The sequence below is a fragment of the Staurois parvus genome, unplaced genomic scaffold (genome assembly GCF_062004578.1).
Source record: "Staurois parvus isolate SC_StPar_1 unplaced genomic scaffold, SC_StPar_1.0 ptg000049l, whole genome shotgun sequence".
In the NCBI taxonomy this organism is placed as follows: domain Eukaryota; kingdom Metazoa; phylum Chordata; class Amphibia; order Anura; family Ranidae; genus Staurois; species Staurois parvus.
Window position 1 is genome coordinate 2,752,786 of NW_028317845.1, and position 26,686 is coordinate 2,779,471.

A 26,686-nucleotide genomic window follows, 5' to 3' on the forward strand; every position below is an offset into this window, starting at 1 on the left:
AGGCTTTTATAAAAAAAAAAAAGGGTAAACATATATCTTTTAGTAGGAGTCATTGCTCTAACCCATATACTTGTGTGTAAACAGAATTGTTTCAGGAAAGGAGGCTTGTGTGGTAAACACTGGAAAAGGACTCCAGACAACAGCTGGTCATGAAAACACAAAAATATTCATGTGCAAAAATAATATTTCCGAACTAAAAATCTTTCTTTAAAGTTTACTATAATAAAGCAAATATATTTAAAGCCAGTATACATCCCCTTAAATATTTTCCATGAGACAGTAATCTGTGCAAGCATGGTCAGCAGATAAAGGGATTTCACATGGAGGTTGTACACATTAAGGAAAAGTCTGTTCCTGCCCTACAGAGGTAAGTAAGCAACTGGTGGGTGGGGGAGTTATTATAAGTCAGACAAAAGGTAATACACAACAATCAGATAGCCCCTGTTAGTTAATCTTTAAATGCCCTGACTGCTAAAGTGATGACATGATCCCAATTACTGGAGTTACGTGAAGAAAGCCCCAGACATGTTTGTAAGGCCCAAGAGTTGATTTTATTAAAGGGTACATTTTTTCTTGCTTTGGATTGAGTAGGAATGGGCTAGAACCTCTACCAGGTGTTTATTGCTGTCTTTGTCCTAGATAGAAGATTCACCCTCTCTTATTTTCCTGATGAAAATTTCTTTAACTGAAAATGAGAGAAAATACAAAATGTGATTTTGTCAGTAGTACAGGAATAGAGAGGAGTCTTCCAACAGGGATACTTGTTCCAGTGACAAGTGTCTAATGCTTACTGTAGATTGCTTGAAATATGGCAGGGACTGGACGAATATCAATCCATCTAGGTCTGTTCCCACTTGACAGAAGTAGATCTAAGCATTGACGTCTGTCGAACAGGAATGTTGGAAAATGTTTCTCAATCAGCAGGCTGCAGATAGTGATCAGTGTATTCTGACAGCGGAGTCCCCACTGTCATAAAGCAATAACATAGCGGGGAGGATTCACATGGCTTTTGGTCAGATCACTGAATGAATCAGCTGCTGAAGCCTGCTTACTCTTACTCTATTTGTGAACCTTTTCTCATGCAGCATCATTCCACTCCAATTAACAAAACATATTAAGCCCTGATGAAGATGGTTCCTTAGAACCCACAAAATGTGTTGGCTTGTTTCTTTCTAATATACTATGATATATGAGGAGGCCACTATTGACTACCTCTTTGCTAGCTGCAGGGCTTTATTTATTGATTACAGGTACTTATATAGCACTGTCAATGTATGCAGTACTTTACATATAGTACATTCACATCAGTTCCTAACCCTCAAGAAGCATACAATATAAGGTCCCTAACTCACATTCATATACTATGTCAATTTAGACACGAGCCAATGAACATACCAGCATGTCTTTGGAGTGTGGGAGGAAACCCACACAGGCACAGGGAGAACATGCAGACTCCAGGCAGGTGGTGCCATGGTTGGGATTCAAAAAAACAACCCTAGTGCTGCTAGGCAGAAGTGCTAACCATTTATCAAATGTCAAATGAAATGAGGCACTGACCTTGAGAAACTACACAGGTCAGGAGTTCCAACTTTACAGCTTGTATTCTTGTTCTTAAAGTTACTAAACCAGACACAGACAAGGAACTAACATTCTCAGAAGAAAGTCTAGGCTAGGCTCTTTATTTTTTTTCAGCACAGGTTTCCTTTAGATGCAGTAATGTATACAGTATATAATAATTTTAAAGCTGAGGTCTAGGTAGGGTTTCCAGCTGCTTCATTGAAAGACATACAGGAGATTGCTGCTTGTCACCACTGCACAGATCATATCTGATCATTCCGTTTCTTTCCTGCCCCTCTGTGTGTTCCTCAGTGCCCAGTCTCCTATTAGTGCAGTGGATAGGGGGAGGGGTTGAGCACTGAGGAGCACACAGCGGTGCAACGGTGACAAGCAGCAGCCTCTTGTATGTCTTTCAATGAAGCAGCTGGAAGCTGATTCTCCTCCTCTCCCTCCTGCGCCTTCCAGCTGCTTCATTGAAGAAGAAGGGAGGAGAAGGAGAGGCTGGATCTGTTTTGCCTCCCCCTGTGCCCTCCACACTCCAGTCCATGCAGCTTCAGAGGATGTGTGGGTGGGAAATTGAACACAGAGCAGATGACAACTATGATGCTTCTGAATGAGCATGTGAGTCCGACCAACCTACCTTTCTTCCACCCTTCCTCCCTTCCTTCCACCCTCCCTTTGTTCCTTCCACCCACCCTTCCTTATGCTCCTCCCTCCCTTCCTTCCACCCACCCCTTCCTTCCTTCCTTCCAACCCTCCCTTCCTTCCACTCACCCCACCCACCCTCATTTCCTTCCACCCACCCACCCCTTCCTTCCTTCCACCCACCCCTCCATTACTTTCTTTCTTCCTTCCACCCCTCCCTTCCTTCCACCCACCCCTTCCTTCCTTCCTTCCTCCCTTCCTTCCTTCCACTCCTCCCTCCCTCCCTTCCACCCACCGTCCCTTCCATCCTTCCACCCACCCCTTCCTTCCTTCCACCCACCCTCATTTCCTTCCTTCCACCCACCCCTCTTTCCTTCCTTCCACTCCTTCCTGCCTTCAACCCTCCCTTTCTTCCACCCATCCCTTCATTCCTTCCTTCCTTCCACCAACCCCTTCCTCCCTTCCACCTCTACCTTCCTTCCACCCATCCTTCCTTACTTCCACCCACCCTTCCTTCCTTCTTTTTCTTGCTTTCACCCCTCCCTTCCATCCACCCACCCCTCCATTTCTTCCACCCACCCCTTCCTTCCTTCCTTCCTTCCTTCCTTCCTTCCTTCCTTCCTTCCTTCCTTCCACCACTCCCTTCCTTCCTTCCACCCCTCCCTCCCTTCCTTCCACCCACCGTCCCTTCCTTCCTTACACCCACCCCTTCCTTCCACCCCTCCCTCCCATCCTTCCACCCACTCTCCCACTCTCACTCATCCTTCCACCCACCCCTTCTTTCCTTCCACCCACCCTCCCTTCCTTCCTTCCTTCCACCCACCCCTGTTTCCTTCCTTCCACCCCTTCCTTCTTTCCACCCACCCTTCCTTCCTTCCACTCACCCTTTCTTACTTACACCCACCCTCCCTTCCTTCTTTCCTTGCTTCCACCCCTACCTTCCTTCCATCCACCCTCCTTTCCTTCCAACCACCCTTCCACCCACCCGTCCCTTCCTTCCTTCTACCCGTCCCTTCCTTCCACCCACCTCTTCCTTCCTTCCTCCCATCAACCCCTTCCTCCCTTCCATCCGCCCACCTCTTCCTTCCTTTCTTCCTTCCACCAACCCCTTCCTTCCTTCCACCCACCCCTTCCATCCTTCCACCCACCCCTTCTTTCCTTCCACGTACCCTCCCTTCCTTCCACCCACCCCTCTTTCCTTCCTTCCACCCACACTCCCTTTCTTCCACTCACCCCTTTCTTCCTTCCACCAACCCCTTCCTTCCTTCCACCTTTCCCTTCCTTCCTTCCACCCACCCTTCCTTCTTTCCTTCCTTTCTTCCACCCACCCTTCCTTCCACCCACCCACCCACTCCTTCCTTCCTTCCACCCAACCCTCCCTTCCTTCCTTCCACCCCTCTCTTCCTTCCACTCACTATTCCTTCCTTCCTTCCACCCACCCCTTCATTCCTTCCACCCCTTCATTCCTTTCACCTCTCCCTTTGTTCCTTCCAGCCACCCTTCCCTTCCTTTGTCCCTTCCTTCCATCCACCCCTCCCTTCCTTCCTTTCCTCCCTTTCTTCTTTCCCTTCCACCCTTCCCATCCTTCCTTTCTTCCACCCCTCCATTCCTTCCTTCCACCCTTCCCTTCCTTCCACCCCGCCCTCCCTCTCTGCCTTCCTTCCACCCCTTTCTCCCTTTTTTCCACCCCTCCCTCCCTTTCATTCTCCCACACCTCCCTTCCTTCCATTTCCTTCCTTCCTTTCCCTTCCCTTCCTTCATTCTGCATAAAACATTTAACAGTGCCATTTCATGAGATAATTTATGAGGGCATGTTTAGGGGCGGAATTTGGGGCAAGGCAGGCTAGGAATTGGGTGGGGCAACTGGTGGCAAGTAGAAAAAGAGAAAAAGAGCATGTGATGTAAAGGTGAACAGTCATAGTATGGCATCTCCATAGCAACATCCGTCCTGTAAGTTTTTTCAGTCAGGCTTCATGAGGTACGTAATTGGCCTACATCAATAGCGGCATGATTCAGTTTCAGACAAAGCTGCACAGCTTGTTTATCTACAGACGTCCCTTATACTGCATAGACAGTGTTTTTGGCACAGGTGAACTAACCCTGTAAATTTTAACCTAAAGACAGAGACTTAAGATAAACTGTAGAAAAGACCTGCAGAATAACGAGCACTTACCTGCATGACTGCTCCCACTGCTGGCTACACTGGAGTTTTATTTTCTGTTTTTGCACCACTGCTTCATCTTTTTCAATCTTAACAAAGTCTGTGTGAAGAAATAACATTCTCATTTTTCATTCTGTTACAATCAGGCGATGATAGCATGTATGGGTTGTTAACAAATAAATACATGTGCAGTGAGCAGAGAGGGATTAAAATAACAGTAGACCTTCAGTATTTTGTAGCTGAAGATATTGAGCACAATAACATAAACGTACCCCAGTATACTCTGTTACAATTCTTACCCTAGCACCTCCAGTTTTCAACTTTCAATACTGCTGGCTCCTGTTCTCTCAGCGCTGCTTCCCTGAACTTCTGCTCTTCATATGAAAAAGTCAACAGTGCAACCTCCAACTAGTCGGTTAGGTTGGAAATAGGAGGGGGAGAAGGAGGGGTGAGCAGGGCAGTACCTTGACATCCTAAGCTATCAGGCTTTGTGTTTTTTTATTGATGCACACAGTGTAGGAAGACACAACTCTAGTCCCTGCATGCAAGAGTAGCTCCATACGATGCTGCCAGAGAAAAGAGCCACCCTAAAAGAGGAGACCTTGGCAGCAATGATGGCACCAGCTTAAACTGCACCTTAGGCAAGGATTAAAAGATAAAGAAGTTGCATATTTACTAAAGGAATTTAATCGGCACTGAAAATGCCTAAAAAAGGGTTTAAGATCACTTAAAGGGCCTGTAGATGGGCAAATGCAGCTGTTTTCTGGTCAATTCCACTTGCCTTTGAGATCTGTTTGAGATGCTTCTAAGGGCTTTCAAAGTTCATTGACATGCCGATAGCATTCTAAGCTGCATCAACATGCTTTAAGCTGCTCTTGCATTCTCATTCACTTGTGTAGGGAGAGAGGAAGTTGTGGTGCAAACAAAAGCCCAATGACTCAGGCCCTAAAGATATCGCTTCTGGAAGAATCATCACATCTGACACCAGAGAGGTAGGTATATGCATTTTGCATTATTTTGTTTTAAAGTGATAGAGACCAAACAAAGACCTACTACTCAAGTTAATAACTTTGGTTTTCCACTACCCCTTCGCCAGGGCTGTCTTAATGCATGAGCCCTCCAGGGCACTGAGCAGGGGCCCCAGGTGCAGGAATGGGCAGATCTGTGCATGGGAAAGCTTCTTCCTGTCTCCTAACCTGCCCTGCTACCTGCACTACAGGTCGCCATCTTCCTGGTAGGGGTCCCAGTGCATTACTTTGCCCAGACACACGTAGGACAACCAATGTTAGAGGTACCCTGGCACCCTGGTTGAAAAAGGCTGCTTTAAAAACCATAAGCTCTTCTACTTATCACTCATTGAACCATATTTTCATAAAGAAAGAGAAAACAGATATAGTTATACCATATCTTATTTATTTAAGTGGCTCATTTCCCCAGTAGTGGCCTACAGCTTACTTTGTACCATTGTTTAATAAAGGTAAAGACCTGGGAGTAGATATACAAATGCAGTGAGCGCTCTCAATAATTAGCAGCTGAGCATTCAAGGAAAAACATATAAAAAGTCCCAAAGAATATATATATAAAAAATGCAGCGTTATCTGGTATTATTATGCTATATGCAAAGGTAAAGACCTGTTTCTGGCAAACCATAGACCAGAAACAGTTCTGCACTGAGAGATCTAGCTAGGAGATTTGCTTACAAGCAAACCTCCATGATCACCATAACTGGCTGTCATGGGGATCAGAAACTCTTTGCTGTGCACATCACAAGGAACCACTTCCTGCGCACAGAGAAAAAAATAGTGTTCGAAGAAGGCACTATAGTGGCTTAAAAATTGATTTTAAATAATCAAATAACATTGTTTTATATATTTTTTAACAAATTAGTTTATAGTAAAAAAACCTGAGCAGTTTAGAAGTGAGCCAAAAAAAAACCATATTGTGCCTTAAAAATAACCGGGTCTGGGTATCCAGGTTTCAGTTACCTCTGGTCATGAAAGGATTACGATTTCTTAAAAATAACAAAAAACATATCACTAAATTCTCAAGCAATCCCAGCAGTGTAATAATTTGTCCCAATAATTGTCATTGCCACTTTTGCTGGCAAAAAAAAAAAAAAGATGTGAGATAAAAAATTCCTTTATAGAATTTTATTATTACACGTATTAACAGCATACAGTTGGCAAAATATAACTTTTTTTGCTATAATTTTTTTGAGGCTGTGGAATGTTGAACAGCTGAAGACAAAATCAATGAAAATCTACAAAAACAGTTTTTCTTACTTTTCTAATGGTATCCTATGGTATAACTTCTGAGAGTACTAATCTGGCTGCCTAGTAGGCATTCTCCTGAAACAAAATTATGATTATACAGATGAATGACTTAGTAGTGACTAGCAAGGGGGCTTACCATATAACTTTTCTCTCTGTTTTCCACAAGAAGCGTGCAGGTAGATCTCACCCTGGAAGCAGCCGGTCCCCTCTCCATGGTGGGTTAGTGGAGTAGAGAAAGAGAGTGGTTGTTGTAGAGGATCCTCCATGCGTAGAGCGATGCAGCCCTCACCTGTATTCCCACAAGCCAAGAACAATAGAATGTTATGTTAACATAATTTTACGCATGGCATCAGGCCTGACAATTTTTTTAAATCATGAGAAATACAAATAACATGTGTTTAGCCTCATAAAACCCAGTTGAGGTCTTGCACCTTTTAATCACTGTACAGTCCAATACCACTATGTGTTAGGAGTTTTGTCTGATTTTTGTTTGGAAATGCCGCAAAGCCTAATTTTAGTCAAAAATTACAAATCTTACGAAGGATATAACTTATAATCAATGCAATGTGTCCCTTGTGCTGATTGCTGGTGCTTTAGTTGAAATTTCCGGTCCTCTGATGCACCACCTATCCCCGTCACCGCAGTCTTCAGCACTTAAGAACCAAGGGAGGAGAGGTAAGAAAGAGTTCTCTATAAATTGCACATAACATCTTCTTTAGGGAGTCGTCATATAACAGATTTTTAATCAGGAAGGAGCAGGTATCCGTTCCAGGAACACCAAATGAGTGGTAAAGGCATGCCGCTGCTCAAGGTAGCAAATAAAATAAACATTGGGAAGGGCAAACTGCAGTTTCAGCTCATCAAAAGTGAGCAATTCTTTGGAAAGAGGACTTTCTGAGTTTTTTTAAGGATTTTTTCACATATTTTTTTCCCTATTTTGGAGTGGGACTTTTGTTCTATTAATATTAATTTTATTAATATTATTTATATCTTATTCATATATGTCATGACCACATTTTTTGGGGGTGAAACACATTATATAATTTTTTTTGCGCTGTGTGTTGTTTAGATATATTTTTCGGTGTAGGTTTGCACTGATGAGCAGCAGCATTTATTTGTTTTATTTTGTTTAAATTTGGCTTATATAAAAGTGAGCAATTGCCCACTGCAGGTAATGTCTCTCAGGGTTTTAATTCCTTTAGACGCCCATAATGCTGGGCCCAGTAAAGTGGCTAATTGGGGTAGACAAGGGTTTAGCCAAAGCAGAGAGGAGAGAAATGTCATCCTGCTGGGAGTCATGAGGGCAAAGAATGTGGTCCCAGGCCTTGAATATTGCTTTCATAGAGTCAGTAATAGGAAACTCAGCTTTAGGCTCTCAATACAACAAAGATTTAAGATTCTTATACGACTCCAGGATGGCAACCTCCAAAACTGTGGTTGAATCCCTGTCATCACCCAACAGCCAATGTCTGGGAAAGACCATCTGCCATGCTAGATGACATTTATAAAGGTTTGGGAGAGCTAAACACCCCTACCCCAAGGTTCCTGCAATTACTTTATTCTAATCCTGATGAGGGCCTCCAAATAAAAGAGTGAAAAAGGTCATAGATTTTTTTTTTAAAGGCTTGTGGGAACCGTACCAAATACATAAAAAAATTAAAGTACTTTCATTTTTATTAGATTAATTCTTCCTATCAGAGAGAGGGGTAAATTCTGCCATGCTACCATCTTGCGTTTGAGAAAACTGAATAGTGCTAGAAGAATAATGGTAACGTAATCCGAGACTCAAGCTGTAACTTGTACCCCATTGGAGTTGGAGTTGCCCGTCTGCCGCAGTCCGAGCACATGGGTCTAAAAGAAGAATAGCTGACTTGTTCCAGTTTACCCGCAACATGGATTACAGAGCAAACTTATCAAAAATACGAAAAACTGCCTGTAAGGAGGAGCCTACATCCTTCAAAAAGTGGAGAAGATCATCCGCATAAAGTGTAAGACATTCCTGGATGTCCATGGCGTCCATTTCTGGAGAGGATCTAAGGCCACCGCCAAAGGTTCTATCATGAGAGAAATTAAAAAGTGGGCACTACATATGGTGAAAATAGGGGAGGGAGAAAGACCAAAATAGCTAGTTTGGGGTGACTATATAACATGGAAACCCAACAATGAAAATTTGGGCCAAATCCCATACGCTCCAGCACTAAATCCAGACACCTCAACTCTTGAACCCGGGTCATTATGGGGGATTTGAAGATGCTCAAACAGCCTCCGGAGATTGATATCAGTGGACTTATGAGGCATAAAGCCTGTCTGATCAATATTATTCCGGGCGGAGATAACAGTGGTCAATCTTAGACTTTTGTCAGGATTTTAAGATCAGTGTTTAATAAGGCAATGGACCTATACGAGGAGCTAGGGGCGGTCTTTGCCTGGTTTGGGAAGCAAAACGACATGAGCTGTTATAGAAGCAGAAGGTATACAATTACTTCAACCTGGGGACCAGTGACTCCGAATCAAGCTTGTACCACTCAATAAGGCATCCAACTGGCTCAGTGATATTGCGGAAAAGAGGCTGCTTGAATACAAGAGATATTACTCAATATAGTGAGCAGCTTGCCATTTTTGTCACCCTTTTGTTCAACCCACTGGTTGAAGGAAAATAAAATGATTGCTTATTAGTGTTTTCATTAAGCCTGAAAGCTGAACAAAGAAAAACGAACAGATTGAATCATCTACATTGTCAGACTATTGTATTCTGAGAGCAGCCAGGTCACCAAATTCTGATTGAATGCAACTGCTGTTTGGCCAACATTTTTTTGCCCGCTCCTTTGATTTTTCAACTGAAGGATGTCAGACAGGATGGGGCCAACAGAGCCACCCACATAGCGAATTTCACAGTGTATGACCAGCATACTTGTATATCAGACTGGGCGACAGAGGAACAGCAGTATTCACACTGTATTTCAATATTTATTTAATTTCTTCGTAGAAAAATACATTTTTCAGTCCAAGTGCACTATAAAAAACAGGCATATTTATCAAAGTGTAAATAGGCTGTGTATGATATTCTTTTCAACTCATCATTATATTTTACATTTTGTAGATATTGCTAGAATGAACTTGCCAAGTCAGACTATGCATATTCCATTATCTTCTTTGGGAGGTTTCTGATTGCTTTGATGGTCTAGTTGTTTTCGCTTGTTATTGCTGGGAAACATATCAGGAGGGCAATTAGACTCCATTGGAATGCTGTCCTGCCTTCCCCTAACAGCATTGCCATAAATGTTTGTAGATAATACCATTTATAAATACATGGGTACAATAGAAGAATAAATAAAATAAATGTTTTCTTCAATGATAAATTTGGTGATGCATTTTCCTATTTGTTTTTACATGCCCTTTTGTTAGTCTTTTCGGCCTCATTTACTAAGGTCACGGGTAGGGGGGGGGGGAAGGGAGAAATGGGGCGTGGATAAAAGTGTTTGAGCCATAGTTTTACCATCCACCTCCTGACCACCAAGCCACAATATAACATGACTACTGGCCATGTTAGTACACACTGCTGTGGTTGAGTTGTGGCATTGCAAAATTTATACCACAGGTCATGGTATCTCAGTACCTCCATCAAATGTGACCCATTCAGGTGAATGTGGCTGTTCCACAACCACCCTACAACCGTGTGCAATGCACTTAGTTGTGGAGCTGTGCCGCGTGCTATCAATGGTTAAAAAAGGAGGCAAGATATCACCTCTGAGTTGCCTGTAACCATGGATAGCCTTTAATAGAGGCAGACATTTCAGCCGCAAGTGTAAACTATAAAGAAATGCTCCTGCAAATTTTGTCCCACAAGCTCATAGCACAGAAATCCTACAGCATTTGTCTATATGCTTGCAGGATATTAGATGTTAATGAGTAAAGCATTGTAAAAAAGAGAGAAGATTGTTCCACAGACCATGTGTGTGTGCCACAGATAACTTTGACAGCAAAAGGAGAAATGCTATTAATATACTGAGATGATCTAAACATCTTGGGTTATTTTTAAATAAATGAGACAGAAGTCATAGCATGTCCTACATTGTGATTGTATGCCAATGCATATGGCTTAGCAAAGGACAAATGCGTACGTGCATATGTTCTCAGTTTCCACCAACAGACACAAGACTGGGTACTAAAGGCACCATGTTGCATTGTGTGTCACTGAATTTGATATTTAATAATCAGTGAAATTTGTACAGTATTTATTAAGACTATATAAAAGTAATAAATGGCTTGAATGTGTTTATTATTAGTGAATAGCAATGTAAGATTACATAGCTGGGTTTTTAGTTGAAGATGCTGTTTACATGTTCAGATAGGATTTGTCTCGGTGCATTTGTCTCCTCCAACAATCAGAGTAATTCTCAGTTCTGCTGATCATCATTGCTGATCCCCCAAAAAAGGTCTTCTACCTGACATGTCTTTCATGTTTGTGCTGTGATTGTTCTAAAGCAGTGGTCTCCAAACTGTGGCCCGGGGGCCATATGTGGCCCTTTTCTTGCTTTTGTCTGGCCCTTGGAGCACTATTTCATCCACTGACACCAACAATGGGGCATAATTCCCCCCAAATGACACCAATGAAAGGGCACAATTCCTCCCAATGACACCAACGATGAGGCACAGTTCTGCCAAATGACACCAACAATTGGGCCCAATAACACCAATGATGGGGGACAATTCCTCCCAATTACACCAATAATGGGGCATAATTCCCCAATGAAACAACGAAGGGGCACAGTTCCTCCCAATGACACCAACAGTTGGGGCACAAATCCTCCCAATGACACGAATAATGGGGCACAATTCCTCTCAATAGCACCAGAAATGGGACACTGATACTGGGACATTTTCTACTCCCAATGTCCACAATCCGGCACCCCTAAAGTCTGAAATAAACTGGCCATTTATATATAAAGTTTGGAGAACCCTGTTCTAAAGGATTATCAAATTTTTCTTTTTTTCTTTGCAGCACAGGCACGTAATGATGGGACTGTTTATTTGGAGTATAGCAGCAGTGAGCAGCAAACAGTAACCCCCCCCCCCCCAACGCCAACTTCGGTCAGATAGCAGATGTCTTCCTGAGCCACAGACATGACAACTGATCTACAAGAAAACTGTAATTTCAAGTGTATTTAAGGGTCTATTTACACTGAACCATTTTCTGTAGTAAAAAAACATGAATTTTTACTGCACAAATTTACATTTCAAGTAGAAATTTTATTTACACCTTTACCCTAGGTTCACACCTAAGCGTTTACCGCAGTGTTTTGCGTTTTGCAGAAATGCAGTACAGTCCATTTAACATGATTTCCTATGGGACAGGTTCACATCTCCATATTTTCACCCAGTGCGTTTTTTGGAAAGGGTCGGGGACTTTTTTGAACGCAAAACGTAGCATTTTTGGTTCTATAGACTTCAATGAGAACACTGCAGAAAAGCATGTATTGTGTTTTTGACACATTTTTGATGCGTTTTTCATTTAAAATCTGCCTAGCAACAAGAAAAATTAAAAAAAATAAATGCAAAACACATCAAAAACGTGGCAAAACCGCAAAATGCAATGAAAAATGCAATGCAGCATAGGTGTGAACCTAGCCTTAGTCCTGTTAGTCGAGGAATTAACATCTATGCAGACCTCCTGACACCAATGATGGGATTATATAACTAGATGGGGGGTTCCACAACTTTCACACCTTCCACATTGTTCTTGGATAATCAATATCTATATCAAATTCCATAGTGTTTGGATTAAGATGTAGAGATAAATGCTGGAGTATATTCCTTGCACTCATTAGAAAAGAAGAAATGGTTTGGACAAGCTACAAAATGTCTTCAACATTATAGAATAAGCTGAATGTGACTAAATACTACTAGATATACCATGACCTGGATAAATAAGGGACCTTTACAGACATGTAGAGCCCCAAACACACCAATAATGTGTCGCATGCTCTAAAGAAAGTCTGTTAGAAGGGAAAAATGGAGTCAACCCGTTGTTAACTTCCTTCTGAAAATTCCTACTGTCTTGCTATCATTCTTATCCTCTTTCTTCAATACTTTAAGGGGTCAATTCACTAAAGCCTTTACTGCATCAATGAAACAAAAAGGCCTGGTTAGGCACGTCAAGGTGTTGTCAGGCATATTGTAACTGGGCTTTTTTGTGGCATTGGTGCAGTAAAGGCTTCTTTCTGGCACTTCCACCAAACAGCTCATTTTTGTTCAAGTATCACTGTATTGTACTCCTTAAAAACAACCACACCATCTTTTTCCAGAGCAGCCTGTTTTTCTTTTGATGTTGCCTGTGGGTTTTTCTTTGACTCCCGGACAATTCTTCTGTCAGTTATGGCTACAATCTTTCTTGGTCTACCTGGCCTTGGCTTGGTATCAAGAGATCCCCAAACTTTCCATTTCTTAATAGGTGATTTAACAGTACTGATTGGCATATTCAAGGCTTTGGGCATCTTTATATGTCCTTTTCCATCTTTATAAAGTTCCATTACCTTGTTACGCAGGACCTTTGACAGTTCTTTTCTGATCCCCATGTCTCAGTATCTAGCCTAGTCCGTGTTTCCACGTAAGAGCTAACAAACTCATTGACTATTTATACACTGACACTGATTGCAATTTAAAAAGCCACAGATGTGGGACATTAACCTCTAATTGGCATTTTAACCCGTGTGTGTCACCTTGTGTGTCTGTACCAAGGACAAACATTCCAGGGTATGTAAACTTTTGATCATGGCCATTTGGGTGATTTCTGTTATCATTATGATTTAAAAATGAGCCAGACAACTATTTGATAATAAATGGCTTCATATGATCATCATCCTTCAATAAAAGAGCATGTTTTGGCATGATCAGTCATATTTTCAATATCAATGCCAAAATTTCACAATTTCTTCCAGGGTATGTAAACTTTTGAGCACAACTGTATATACATTTTGGATACAGCAAGGGAGGGCTACAGCCCCTGCCAGTTTGTTTTTGCCATCTGGGTTCCCACTGGGAGATTTCTCTTCACTTTCTGTCAATTAACCAAAATGGGAAGTGGGAGGAAATCTCTCCAAAGTGATGAAATCCCTGGATGTCATCAGGATCACCAGATTTAGTGTCCCCATTGGAATATTTCCCATCTCTTACTGTTCTGGGGACAATCCAGAATGCATTTTTATATTACTTTCACTTTTCAATGACAATAGTAAACAGGACAAATAGACAGGGCGACTTTCTCTAACAGGGGCACAGACAGCAATAAAAACCTGACAGGGGTTGTGATCACCCCTCACCCACTCTGTCCAAAATGAAAAAAAATGTTTTGCTTTTAGTTGTACTTTAACTGACACTGACAACATTTTACAATGGGAGAGATACAAATGTGAACACTGTATTTTTTCCCTCTTTATCCCATAATGCATTCACTTTCTCACTGACATACTGTATTTTTTTGGTACTAACCATATGACTCATCAGTGTCAGATGACTTGATACATATCAGTAAATGCTGATCCAGGAGATATTCGAGATCGGAGATGATTGGTGTAAGCTGTAAGTACAGAACTGTGGTAATGCATAGAGATAAAAAGTAGGAAACACAGGAAGATATGTAGGTAGATTTATGGTGGTACAATGGGAACAAAAGATTAAAGATAAACAAGAAAAGACAATATTTTAACACAGACTTAGAACACTCCAGAAGAAGCCCACAGCCACAGTCTAAGCACTCTAATAAGAAAGGAGAGAACATAAACAACACAGTTACAAAGCAGGAGGACCGAATTCACAAAAAGCACATGCTTATAGGCATCACCACTGAAGTATGGCATTTCACCTCCTGTACCATGTAGCAGATCAGATCCCCTATGGAAGTACTTGGATGGACTAGTTATTATGCCTGTATGCACTTGGATGTGATACTTTGATAGACTCCTGTAGAGTACAAGAACAACCTACAAATTTATGATGGTTGAACCCAAGGGGATTTTTTTTGCTTGGAAGCTTCAGAAGCTCAGTAAGAAGGCAAAATTTGTTTTCACATGTAATAGTAAGCAGGCTCTTGTTTGTCCACTCTAATAAAGTATTTGTAATTCTGTTCCACTTGTCTAGTGGTCTAGTGGTACCCCCATCATATAGTAAAGCCAAGTCCTTGATCTCCACTGTAGACTACACTGCAGTTAAAGCCAAAAACAATTTATTTCATTTTTGATACAATGGGAAATAATATAGTTAAAGAGTTTAAATTCCTGTCAGGTTTTTACTCCTGTCAAGATACATGTATTTCATGTATGTGTTACACCTACCCCTAGCTTTGTAGTCAGGCACTAAAGCTGCTTCCTCTGTTCTTCAACTATAGCAGCCCTCTTTCCCATAAGGCAATCAGGCCTACCGGTACTTAGTTGCCCCCAGGTCTTATACACAATGCTATAGGGCTTGGCTGGTGTGAACTAAGCATAGCCAACAGGTACTTGTGGTTGGCAGACAGGCAAAACAGTCCAGTAACAGTCTGGGTTCAGAGTAGGCAGAGTATAGAGAGTAGCCAGAGAACAATACATGGTCAAAAGGCAGGCAGAGTCCTGAGCATCATCTAAATCTACATCTGAGGTTGACAACAAGGGAATCCAAACAAGATGGCAGGGTATGGCTAAGGTACAGGTCTGGGCATGGGAACACAGCAGGAAAACAGGAAGCTTGAAGCACATGTTGCAAACACTATCACAAGCATGAAACTGTGGGCTTGGCTGGCTTAAAACTGGTTTGGTTTCAACCCAGAGGCTGCCTACATCAATCACCCTGCAGGTGGAGAGACAGACATTGAGAGTGCAGCTCAGCCAAAACCAGGATGCTGGAATGAGACCCCAGCAGCTGTCATGGAACAGGAGTGTTACAAGTTCCTGACATTACCCCCAAGGAGGGGCCACTGGACCCCTTAGAGCAGGTTTATCAGGATTCTAGTAATGCAAATTCTGCACAAGTCTGTTAAAGTGAACAGATGCAGCTGGGACCCATTTGCTCAGGGCCAAAGTCCTTCCAGGCAACCAGATACTGGATAGAATTCCTTACTTTCCTGGAGTGCAGAATACATCCCACTTCGTATCCTTCCTGTCCATTAACCATGAGCAGAGGCTGAGATGAAACAATGGTCTCCTTCTGAAAAGGTTTTAGGAGAGAAACTTGAAATACATTAGGGATTCTCATTGAGGCAGTAAGTTGTAGTCTAAAGGATACTTGTTTAACCTGGTAAACAACTTTGTAAGGCTCGATAAACCCAGGGGCTAGTTTCTGTGAGGGAACTCTGAGTGACAGATTTCTTGTGGATGGCCAGAACTGATCCGAGACCTTAATCTAAGGAGCCTGAGAGTGGAGGTGATCTGCAGAGTGTTTTTGAGCAGCAGAGCTTCAGGACAAGTTAGCCTGGGCTTTACTCGAAATCTGAGAAAACATGTGGACTGTGCTGTTGGCATCCGGAATGTCAGAAGAAATGTCTGAGAATGAACAGGATTTGGGAAGGGAGAAATTCCAGTAGATGAATGAAGCCAGTTGTAGGCATAATTGCTGAGGATGATTCCACTTGCTTATCAGAGACAAAACAGCACAGATAGGTCTCCAGGCATTGGTTCATCCTCACTGTTTGCCCTTCTGTTTGAGGATGATAGGCAGATGAAAAGGAGAGGCTGGTTCCCAAGAGGTCACAGAAGGCCTTCCAGAACCTGGAAACAAATTGTGTACCCCTGTCGGAGACAATGTTCTGGGGCACTCCATAGAGCCTGGGTATTTCTCTAACAAACAAGGAACAAACAACTTTCCTAGGGGTAGATTGGGCAGAGCACTAGACTGAGTATTTAAAATAGAGTACATCTTCACAGAAAATTTTTCTTTTTTAAAGGCTTGTGATAATATGACGCCTACCGCTAGCGTATGTGGTCAGGCACAACAGCTGGCTGCTGTTTTCTTCACCTATAGCAGCCCCCTGTCCCATAAGGCAAGCAGGCCCACTGGTACTCAGTTGCCGCCAGGTCTTATACACAATGCTTTAGTGCCTGGCTGACACGCCAGAGAAGGTGAACTAAGCAAAGCAAACAGGTAACTTGTGGTTGGCAGACAGGCAAAACTGTCCAGTGACAGTTTGAGTTCAGAGCAGGCAGAGTACAATCCGTGGCCAAAAGATAGGCAGAGTTCTGAGCGTGGTCTAAATTCAATCCAAGGTCCTCAACAAGGGAATTCAAACAAGCTGGCAGGGCAGGGCTAAGTTGCAGGTCTGAGCAAAGGAACAAGGCAGGGAAACAGGGAGCATGAAGCATGTGTTACAAACAGCATCACGAGCATGAGACTGTAGGTTTGGCTGCATAAAACAGGTTTTGTCTCCACCCAGAAGCTACCCACATCAATCACCCTACAGGTGTACATTAAGGGAGAGTGCAGCTTAGTCAAACCCAGGATTCTGGAATGAGATCAGCAGTTGTCATGGACAGTATGGGTGTCACAGGGGCAGGAAGTGAGGAAAAAAAAGCTCACCAATGAGGTCATAGACTAATAAAAACTTGACAGATTTATATAAAAAAAATAATTTCAAATCATGGCATACAGAATGGTGGGATCATAGTCAGATCCAAGAGGTGCTTACTTATTAGTAGGTATGAGCTTGGGTTCGGTTGGAACCTATGTTTGGCCAAACCCACAGGGAAGATGTTGGTGCTGACGCAGGTGCGGCTTTGGCATTTCCCACCCCACAGCTTCATGTACACAAAGGGCTGGGAATACTCGCACCATCATTGATCTAATATGGTCACAGAGATAAACTCATTCCTACTAATTAGATTGTATCTTTGGTACAGTTTTCCAGCCCCCTGGGGCTTGGAGCTGCCCAACCTTTCTTACAAAAAATTTCCTACTGGGTCCTCTTCTAGGCATGCATGTATGTCATGGTGTGGGGAAGAGGGTGTCAATTAATTAAACGTCAGGGTAGAGTAACTGAGGTTGGTCTTTTATATGATATTGTGAGTTAGGCTGGCTATATATGAGTAATTTTTTCATACAACCAGTGAGTTGAACAAAACAAAACAATTTGATTCCTCCATCTACACACTCATGTGGATGAGGGAATCCTTCCCGCTGAGATATTGGATTCTGACAGTGGGGAGTTTTCCTTGCTGTCAGAATACACTGATCAGCACTTGTAGCACCAGTTATAGCTGACGGCGCTGATCAAGAGAAAATTTTAGAACAGGCTGGTTGTACACAACTCAATCGATAGTCTGCCCATACATGTATTGAAATTCGTCTGGTTGCTGCTAAACTGGCCGAATTTCGATGTATGGCTGGCATTAAGCATAACATTGCATAAGTGAACATTTCCAAACCTGCAAACATATACACTATGCAACAATCTTGCCCTTGAAGAGAGTTAACTTCTGAACTGATTTTGTTATGAAATCTTGAAGTAATACTATAATAGTATTTTGGTGTTACTTGAGATATTTAGGGATAATAAAAGGAAACCTGCCATAAGTTAAACTTTTAGGCTGTTACTGCAGGCCTCCCCTAAATTGCTAGTTACCTGGTAGCAGTGCTAATGCTTTTGCTTCAACGTATTTCCCTGAACCAGGAGAAATATAGACATAAGAAATTCGGTTTTTCATAAGGCTGCATGCTTCAGGTTTTTCACACAGACACATTAAAATCACAAAGTCGGGCAAATTGCATTTTCAAAAGGAGGCCAGAAATGACAGATAGCATATTTTTCACCTGAAAGGTATACTTTCAAATGATTGCATTCAGTGAACATGTACCATTATATTTCACAGGGAGCAGACATGGGCAGATGACAATACGTACACTGACAGATACTTGAGAGTGACAGATGAATTTTCAGTAGTGGTATATCACCTTTGGAAGCTCTCTAAACGTCACCATTAAAGTGCCATTGCATCCATCCTGATCTTCAGCCTCTGAGCTCTTTACCATATCTGTTTGGATAAGATTAATGATTCAGATAAAGTACAGGAAAGCCTGGTACGTATAGGCACCAGGTGATTTTCTGTGGGAGCTGACTATTGTTTACAATCATGTTGGCTATTGGAGTTTACAAATATACTTTCAACTCCCAAGATGGTGAGATAGGAAAATGGAAATACTGTGGTGTCACGGAAATACTTAAAGCCCAATTCCACTTTACGTAAAAAAAAACAATTAGCTTAGCAGTACTTGGAAAAAATCAGCTTTTGCTGCAAAACTTGCCTTCTTTCCAGCACTGCCCCCCCACCCTGAAAAGACACTCTAGTTTGTCCTTTTGCTGCCACTGAGCATCATCTTTTCAAATTCCTGTGAGCCCAAGATGTCAAGGACCCAACCTCTAGAAAAGCATCATTAAACTGGCTTATGCATGCAGTACTTCTGTACTAAATAGCTAACCAGCAGAACAATTCACTGAGACAGCCCTACTACTGATCTTTCCTTCCTGTCTGAGATGGAGGACTGTTGAGGGCTCTGATGGGTTGATGCTGCAGCTGGAACTGTGCCCACTCCTGGCATGGGATGGGCCACTGTGGCCTAATAGGGTAGTCCGCGTACTAGACCTAACAGAGATACTTAGAGCCTAGATGGACAGGCGAGCAAAAGGTTGTGCTGGGAGAGAGTAGGTCCTGGATACAGGGCTCAGGAGTTCTACTGAAACCTGCAAGGAGGGTGGTAAGAAAGAGCAGCGTGTTCGTGGCTGACAGCTCAGAGCACAGAGGGGCTAGGATCTGTGACTGCCAGAGACCATCTGCTTCTACTGAGAGTGTCTGTGGGCCTGGTGATACTGCTGTTGAGAACCCAAGACACTGTATCTGCTGTTACTGTCTACTGCAGTTCCAGAGTTGCTGTTCCAGACTTACTGTTCATGAGTCGCTACTGTTTCAGAGGATGCCACAGAATCTTCTCAGGTGGTGAGAGACCTGTTGGCCACTTTGACATTTTTAAGAGTTTTAGATATGGATATTTGTATATAGTTACATAGCATTCTCTCAGTGAAGGCAAAGCATCCTGTGATTGGATGAGAGTGTGATATTACCGCCCAACCTGTCCACCTCATCCATTCAGAGAGCAATTTGTATTCACTGAGAAAATGCAAGGCTATCTCTGAATGCACCTGTGCTGAGTAGTCAACCTCCTGTGTTTAGAATGCAGTGGGGCACCTGGTTGGCACAGGAATGAGAAGCTAATAGAGATCACTGTTGCTGTGTCTATTACAGTTATTTCCAGCTTCTAGAGGTATCCTGCAGGTATAGTATATGCATAGTTAAGTTGGTTAAAGCTGGACCAATGTAGCTATGTATAAATATCCATACATTGCTACTGTTTCTATTGTCACTGTTTGCCAATGAAAAACCTCTCCTTTAGGACAAGAGCTCTCCCCTGCAAGTAAACAAGGGCCCCAATGCTACCAGGGCTGTAGCAAGTTTCACCCTGGCCAGCGGTCTAGTTTGAGCTCAGTATTGCCAGATAGATCATTGTCTTCTGCGAAGTCTGATTTCCATTTTACTGTTGTCTGTACTTGACTATAACGGTACTCTATATTGTGTTCTGGTTGTTTGCACTGTTTGTCTAACCCAAATTCCTTTTCAGGGCATTTTCCTTATTTAAAAGTTCCAGGTATATCAGTGTTACCTGGATATAGGTACAGGGTGGGTCAACACTAGTGATGAATCAAACACACCTAGGTTCAGTTTGAGCAGGGTTCAGCGAACATAACTTAAAGTTTGGATGTCAAATCTGAACTCATTGGGAGCCAAATGTTTAAAAAATCAGTTTGGGCCATTTTCTAGGCTAATAAACAAGGGATTGTCAAACAAATGGCATGGGGACCCCTACCCCTACACTTTCATTGAGTAGGAGTACTGTCTACCTTACTCATTCTCATAGGATGTCTTCCAGTCTGCTAGTCCCCTGCCTGCAGACCCCCATAGCCATGGCTCAGTGGTGTACGAGGCCCTTGACCTTATCAACATGCAGACAAGGTGCTCTTCTAGGAGGAAACCCCTCCCTGTTGAGTGCATATGACCTGGTATGGTTCAGGAAGGGGTCAGCAGTACACTCCCAGACCCTTTCCTGATCTGCAAGGTTGCATGCTTGGTAAGGGTCTGGTGTGGATTTCTGGGGGAAGGCTCGCACTTTTTTTAAAATTTTTAATATTAATATCAGACCTAAAGGAGGACCCATAGAATCCAGCAGCTCCCCTGGGTTAGCATTACATACTGTATGTCACATAACTAAGCTACTTACTTTCTAGGCAAGTAGAATGGAACTCTATGTAGAATTTGGTGTGGCTTTTGGTGTACAGAGTAGCTTTGCAGTTTAGTAGTTCAATATGTCCTTGCTCATCTGAATCACTGGGATCTACAGAATAAAAAAAACAAGGAATTAAAACCAGATAATGATCATAGATTATATTAATATTACTCGTCTCTTTGCACACTGTCATAAAAGCAAAGAAGGAGGTCATCAGCTATTTTTGCAGGCAGCCTAATAGTGTCTCTACTTAGACCTCATGCACACTGACAACAATTTTAACTCCCCTAGAAGCTAGCAGTGTTTTGGCAAAAAATATGCTTGACACTTGTAAAAGCGTTTACTTGCGTTTACCGGCATCAAGCATTTGGGTGTTAATTAATTTCAATGGCCAGAATAAATAATTTATTGAAATAAATTAATACTCAAGCACTAAACGTGCTTAGTGTTAATGCAGATTTAGATGAGTTTGCGTGTATAAAGCATTTTTTTCAGAAAGGATGCTACTGCTACTGATGCCCTGGCAGTGGGTGTTTTATTTCCTTCTACTAAACTCTCCTGCCACAAAACGCTGCCAAAATCCTATGTGTGCATGAACACATAGGATAACATGCAAGGCAGTTTAGAGACAGTACAAAAAAGGCCTGACACCCCTAGGAGTAGCTGTAAAAACATCCAGTGTGCATGTGGACTTATTAAACAACGAGCAAACATCACTGTTAGCATATGGTCTTTTAAAATGGCTTGAAACCTCTGAAATAAAAAATGAACAAAGCATACCCCTTCTGTCTGCATTGTCATTCCTCTGCTATCTGTATGAGTCAATTCTGACAGGTCATACCAAGACCACAGATTCTTTGTAGTTGGCTCTGCCCCCCCCTCCAGCACACAGAAGGTGATTGACATCCTCAGCTGTGCATGTTTCCCTCTGAGACTGTCTAGAGGGGGTGTGTCAGTTTCCTCCACTCAGGTCTTAGATCACACTCAGCTTTCCTCTCTATGCTGTGCAGTGTGTGACATGAGATCCCTGCCCCATGTCTGCTGTTGCGGAGAAAAGCCTTTGATTTGTGTTCTTTGAATGGTTGTAAAGAAGGGAGGGCTGTAGGTAAATGTGTTCAACATATATAGGAGGATGTGGCTCATCTGTGTGTATCACCTGAGACTAGTCACTTCACTGGGTATAAGTAAGAGTTTACAACCACTTTATTAATAATTTAAGGCGGTTAGCAACTGAAAAAGTGGAACATTTCTATATCTTCAATTTCTTAATATAGACTGACTCAGAGATGAAAAATCCATTACTGATATATTACGTTAGTATACAGTAATGCAGTAAAAAACCCATCAGACTGGTTATAACGGTGGTGACAATGACAAATATGTCTTACTGTTTTTAGAGACGAACTGAGAAGTTACTCCAACCTGGAATGTGGCAAATACAGGAGAGTGATCACTGGTGGTGATATCCTCTGTGCAACCTGATAAGGGGGAGAACAAACAAATGCACATCCGTAATTACCACAAAGAATGCACACAAGCAAACTACATTATCATATACTCTTAGATATCCAAATACATATACAGGTTCAAGAACTTTTAATAGAATCCTTTGGACTTGACAAAATCTAGGCTGTTCCTGTTTGGAACCCATAGTGAAATGAGTACTATGTCTGCTGCATGCAAAAACACGCAGCTGTAAATATATATACAGTATGCTCTTTGTATCTGTGTATTCTGAAAATATTCACGTCAAATTGATGAACTTACCATAGGACTGACATAAGACATGCATCTTGGGATATGACTTCCACAAGACCCTATCACACCAAGAAGGTAAATTATACTTAATCTGAAAAAAAAAATATGCTTTGTTAGAACTAAATAGAGCATGCAATGTGATACATGAACCTAATTAGCACCTAAGGAAAGGCCTGCAAGGCCCATAATGTGTTTTATGGCTGTAATGCTTGAATAATTGGGTTATCCCTATCTCACAGAATTGCTCTAAGACTTACAGTACATATGGTTTTTTTTACTGAGTTACATTGGTACAGCTTGGACCATTGCAACTATACATATACGGTGCATGTGGTATCCCTCTAGAACAGTGGTCTCCAAACCGTGGCCCGGGGGCCAGATGCAGCCCTTTGCTTGTCTTTATTTTGCCATTGAGGCACTATTTCATCCACTGATACCCAGCAATCGGGCATAATTCCCCCCCCCTTACATCAATGAAGGGAGCACAATGCCTTCAAATGATACCAGTGATCGGGCACAACTCCTCCCAATAACACCAATGATGGGGCACAATTCCTGTGACTGACACAAACAATAAGGCACTATTTTTTCTCACTGACATCGGGATCTTTTCTACTCCCACTGGCCACAGTCCAGCCCTCCTAAAGTCTAAATGACAGAAAAATGGCCCTTTGTTTAGAAAATTTGGAGACCCCTGCTCTAGAAGTTGGAAATTACTGTAGTAGACACCGCTACTTAAGTAATCTCCATTTGCTTCCAAGTCCCGCGCCTCAAATTGTGACAGCGGGAGCGGGGAGAAGATCCCCCACCCACTGTCACAGGGAGGGGGGATTGGGGAGGAGGGAGAGGCTACAGAAGCTGAAACATGTTCCACCCATTTTTAGGGTGCATTATTTTTTGTTATAAAGCCACCCCAGTCAAGTAGAAAAGCCTCTCACATTGCAGCTGCTGCAGATTGGAATTCTTGATCTCTGTGGGGAAGCAGTGGTCTTATTGCAGAATGCCCGACACCTTCCCTATTCAGTCAGAACTATAGTTCTGCAATCAGCAAAGCTTGTTCTCCTCACTGATTGGAAAGCTCTATCCAGGGAATATGTCAGGCGACTGCAGAGAGATCATTGCTTTCACACAAAGAGCAAGGGTCCAACTCTGCCACATGCCAGCACAGGACAGGACAGCACTTTGTACTGGCTGAGGCTGCTTAGATGTAAGATGTTGAGTACCTTTTGTTTTGATCCACCTGGAAAGTATTTAGCTGATTTCAACTGAGCAATAACTTAATCCTGAAATGAAACCTTTACCACTGCAGCCCCTAAAGGTTTTCCCCCCTTCCTTACCAGGCCATTTTTTGCTATTCGGTACTGCGCTATTTCAACTGATAATTGCATGGTCATGCGATGCTGTACCCAAACAAAATTTATGTCCTGTTTTTCACACACATAAAGATTTATTTTGGTGGTATTTCATCACCACTGGGTTTTTTTATTTGTTGTGATATAAACAAAAAAAACTAAAATTTTGAAAAAACTCCCAATATTTTCTACTTTCTGTTATAACAGGTACTCTTTTCTGAAGAAATCTGGGATCTTTTAGACTCTAAACCCCTCCTCTGCCCACCACTGGCTGCATTCTCAGGTGCCCCGGTAGGATGTGAGAAAGCCGTGGAAGGCGGCACGCGCGCGGGGGGAGGGTAACGTCCCTTCCTGCTGCTTGTAAAAGCAATCTCGCGGTTAATTAGGATTGCTTTTACATGAAAGTTGACCACCAGCTGAAAAAAAACAATACCAGGATGATGCATGTAGCTGCAGGCATCATCCTGGTATACAGTAACCACTCAAAGTCCAGTGAGGCACCAGTATGTTGCTGGTCCTCATTCGGCATATATGTAACAGCAGAGAACATGGGCTTATGATGAATCGGGTCTGTGGACCAATATGACTGCAATTCATTCTTTCTTGTAATGCCCATGTTGAGGGTTAGGCCCAAAAAAGTTTTAAATTCGAAAACTATGATAGGTTTCCATGCAAATTGTCAGTCCCATCCCCCGCTCCCAAAAATCACAAGATTTTAGTGATATCAGTGGGCGCCAATGGCTCCTCCTGCCTCAGCCTGTGAGACCTGGAAGTGAGAGGAGTGAGCCACTACAGTGCAGGATCGAGTGAGCACTCCAGGTTAGCTAGATAGGTTTTGTTGTTTTCTTTTTTTTAGATAGAGGCTGAGTAGCAGCCTGGATGAGTCAGCCTGGGAGTGAGGCAGGAGTTCAGCTCAGTGCAGGCTGGGAGGTTCTACAGGTCAGGGCTTCTGGAGCCCTCCAACCCTTCTAAAAATTTGGCATTGGCCAAGGTCCCTCAAACATGCAACGTAAGGCTTGAATGCAGTCTCCAAACCACCATGCCAGCAGGTGAGGACAGTGTGAGTACTCCTACACCCCTTGGGCCGGATAAGGGGTGAGGGCAGTCAGGTGCAATACCCAACTCGTCTTCATCTGGGACTGCTTAATGGCAACTCTTGGGACCCCCTTGCTCAGGGATATCCTCAGTGCAGCTGAGAGAAGAGGAGGATTCATCTCGGGTCTGAGGAGGTACACCAAGAAAAAGGGACAGTGCTTTATTTTTGGCTAGTCCATCTTTTTTTGTACATAGTTGCTAAGAAGTTCATCCTTAAGTTTTACAGTTCCTTGGGCATCCCTTATACCCCTAGTCCCCACCAAAGTTGTTAACCCCTTAATAAAAAAAAATCAACTAAAAAGCAGCTCAAGGACTGTTTTACTGACTCTGAAAGTACAAGTGTGAAAAAAATGTGTGTTGCCTGGCCATGCAAAGCTTAGGGTGACCCTATCAAATCCAGCAGCCCTTATGGGGGTAGTGCTACATATGTTTTACCTTAATATAAGGAGTGCATGAGGTAAAAAAAAATTTTTTAGGTTTTATAACCACTTTAACTCATATTTTTTTCTTGTACTAGTTGTACAATTTAAAAATGACTCACCCCTGTTGCTTTCTGCTTGGTGTAGCAGTACCGTTCTCTCGTTCCTCTCTCAAATCGATATGTTGGAGGAAAAGTGATATCTTCTTCTTCTGTAAATAGGAATTGAGAAAAAACAGACCAAAATAGAGTGGACATATAAGCTTTCCATACAAAGGATATTGTCACTGTTTTAAAATTTCAGTGCAAGCTTCTAAATTGCACTTCTGGCAATGTACAACTTGGATTGAATTATATCTTGCATGGATTTTCCTCCCATTGCCAGTATTTTTGTAATACAGGGCCAAAACAGTTTGGTAATGACCTCTCGTAATGTGGATTAATAGTGGGGCATCCATGTACTTTTTATCATCTGCAATCAGCTAGTGCAAAGAAGACTGATTAATAAAGTAACTTACGAAAGTGGAGGAAGATTTGGCTGTCATTACGCTCCATGTTTAACTGGTCAAAGGCCAGTAGTTCTTGGTATTGCTGTTGTTTAATCTTCTGTACAATGTTCTCTGCCTCCTGCCAGTTGCACAGAAGTGAATAAATAAAATTGCAATAGAACTCATTATCAAGATATGTAGTATTCCTCTTTTTATTTTGGCATCATTTTAATACTGGAAAAATAAGGTTATCGACTTGGGGTTGACTTACTAGAGGAGCAGAAACTATTCGCTCTGTGAATGATCATTATTGTACATAAGATCTTGCTGTGTTGAATTGGAATAATAAAACACGTGTAAGATAATTAAAAAAAATGTTCTCCTGGATGTAAAGTAAACATGGCTTGGCCTTATTAAAAACGTTCATGGAACTTTCACTCTGTAAAGTGAATGATCTCTTTTGTAATTCAGTGGCCTCTGCTTCTTCAGTAAAATCACTGGTTGTCAGTCTACAATTAGATTTTGGCTTTGAGGAAGTTTTCTATGTAATGTTAAAGTATATCAGAAGCCACATTTTCTTTTTAGCTTTGGATAGCGTAGGGAAGAGTTACATCGCCTGTCGGGTTTTTGTTATCTGAGAGAGT

The 26,686-nt window shown here is 42.3% G+C and overlaps 1 protein-coding gene across 1 annotated transcript in view; it reads right to left on the reverse strand.

Annotated features, from left to right (window-relative positions):
* INPP5D (inositol polyphosphate-5-phosphatase D) overlaps positions 1 to 26,686 on the reverse strand; it is a 132,617-nt gene that overhangs the window by 7,430 nt on the left and 98,501 nt on the right. The window contains exons 16-24 of the mRNA XM_089665937.1: positions 26,073 to 26,181; positions 25,678 to 25,766; positions 22,699 to 22,780; positions 22,320 to 22,409; positions 20,926 to 21,039; positions 18,550 to 18,629; positions 14,125 to 14,212; positions 6,773 to 6,925; positions 4,376 to 4,463 (exon numbers count right to left, since the gene is read on the reverse strand). Coding sequence (XP_089522063.1) covers positions 4,376 to 4,463; positions 6,773 to 6,925; positions 14,125 to 14,212; positions 18,550 to 18,629; positions 20,926 to 21,039; positions 22,320 to 22,409; positions 22,699 to 22,780; positions 25,678 to 25,766; positions 26,073 to 26,181 — 893 coding nt within the window. The remainder of the gene's footprint in view (positions 1 to 4,375; positions 4,464 to 6,772; positions 6,926 to 14,124; positions 14,213 to 18,549; positions 18,630 to 20,925; positions 21,040 to 22,319; positions 22,410 to 22,698; positions 22,781 to 25,677; positions 25,767 to 26,072; positions 26,182 to 26,686) is intronic.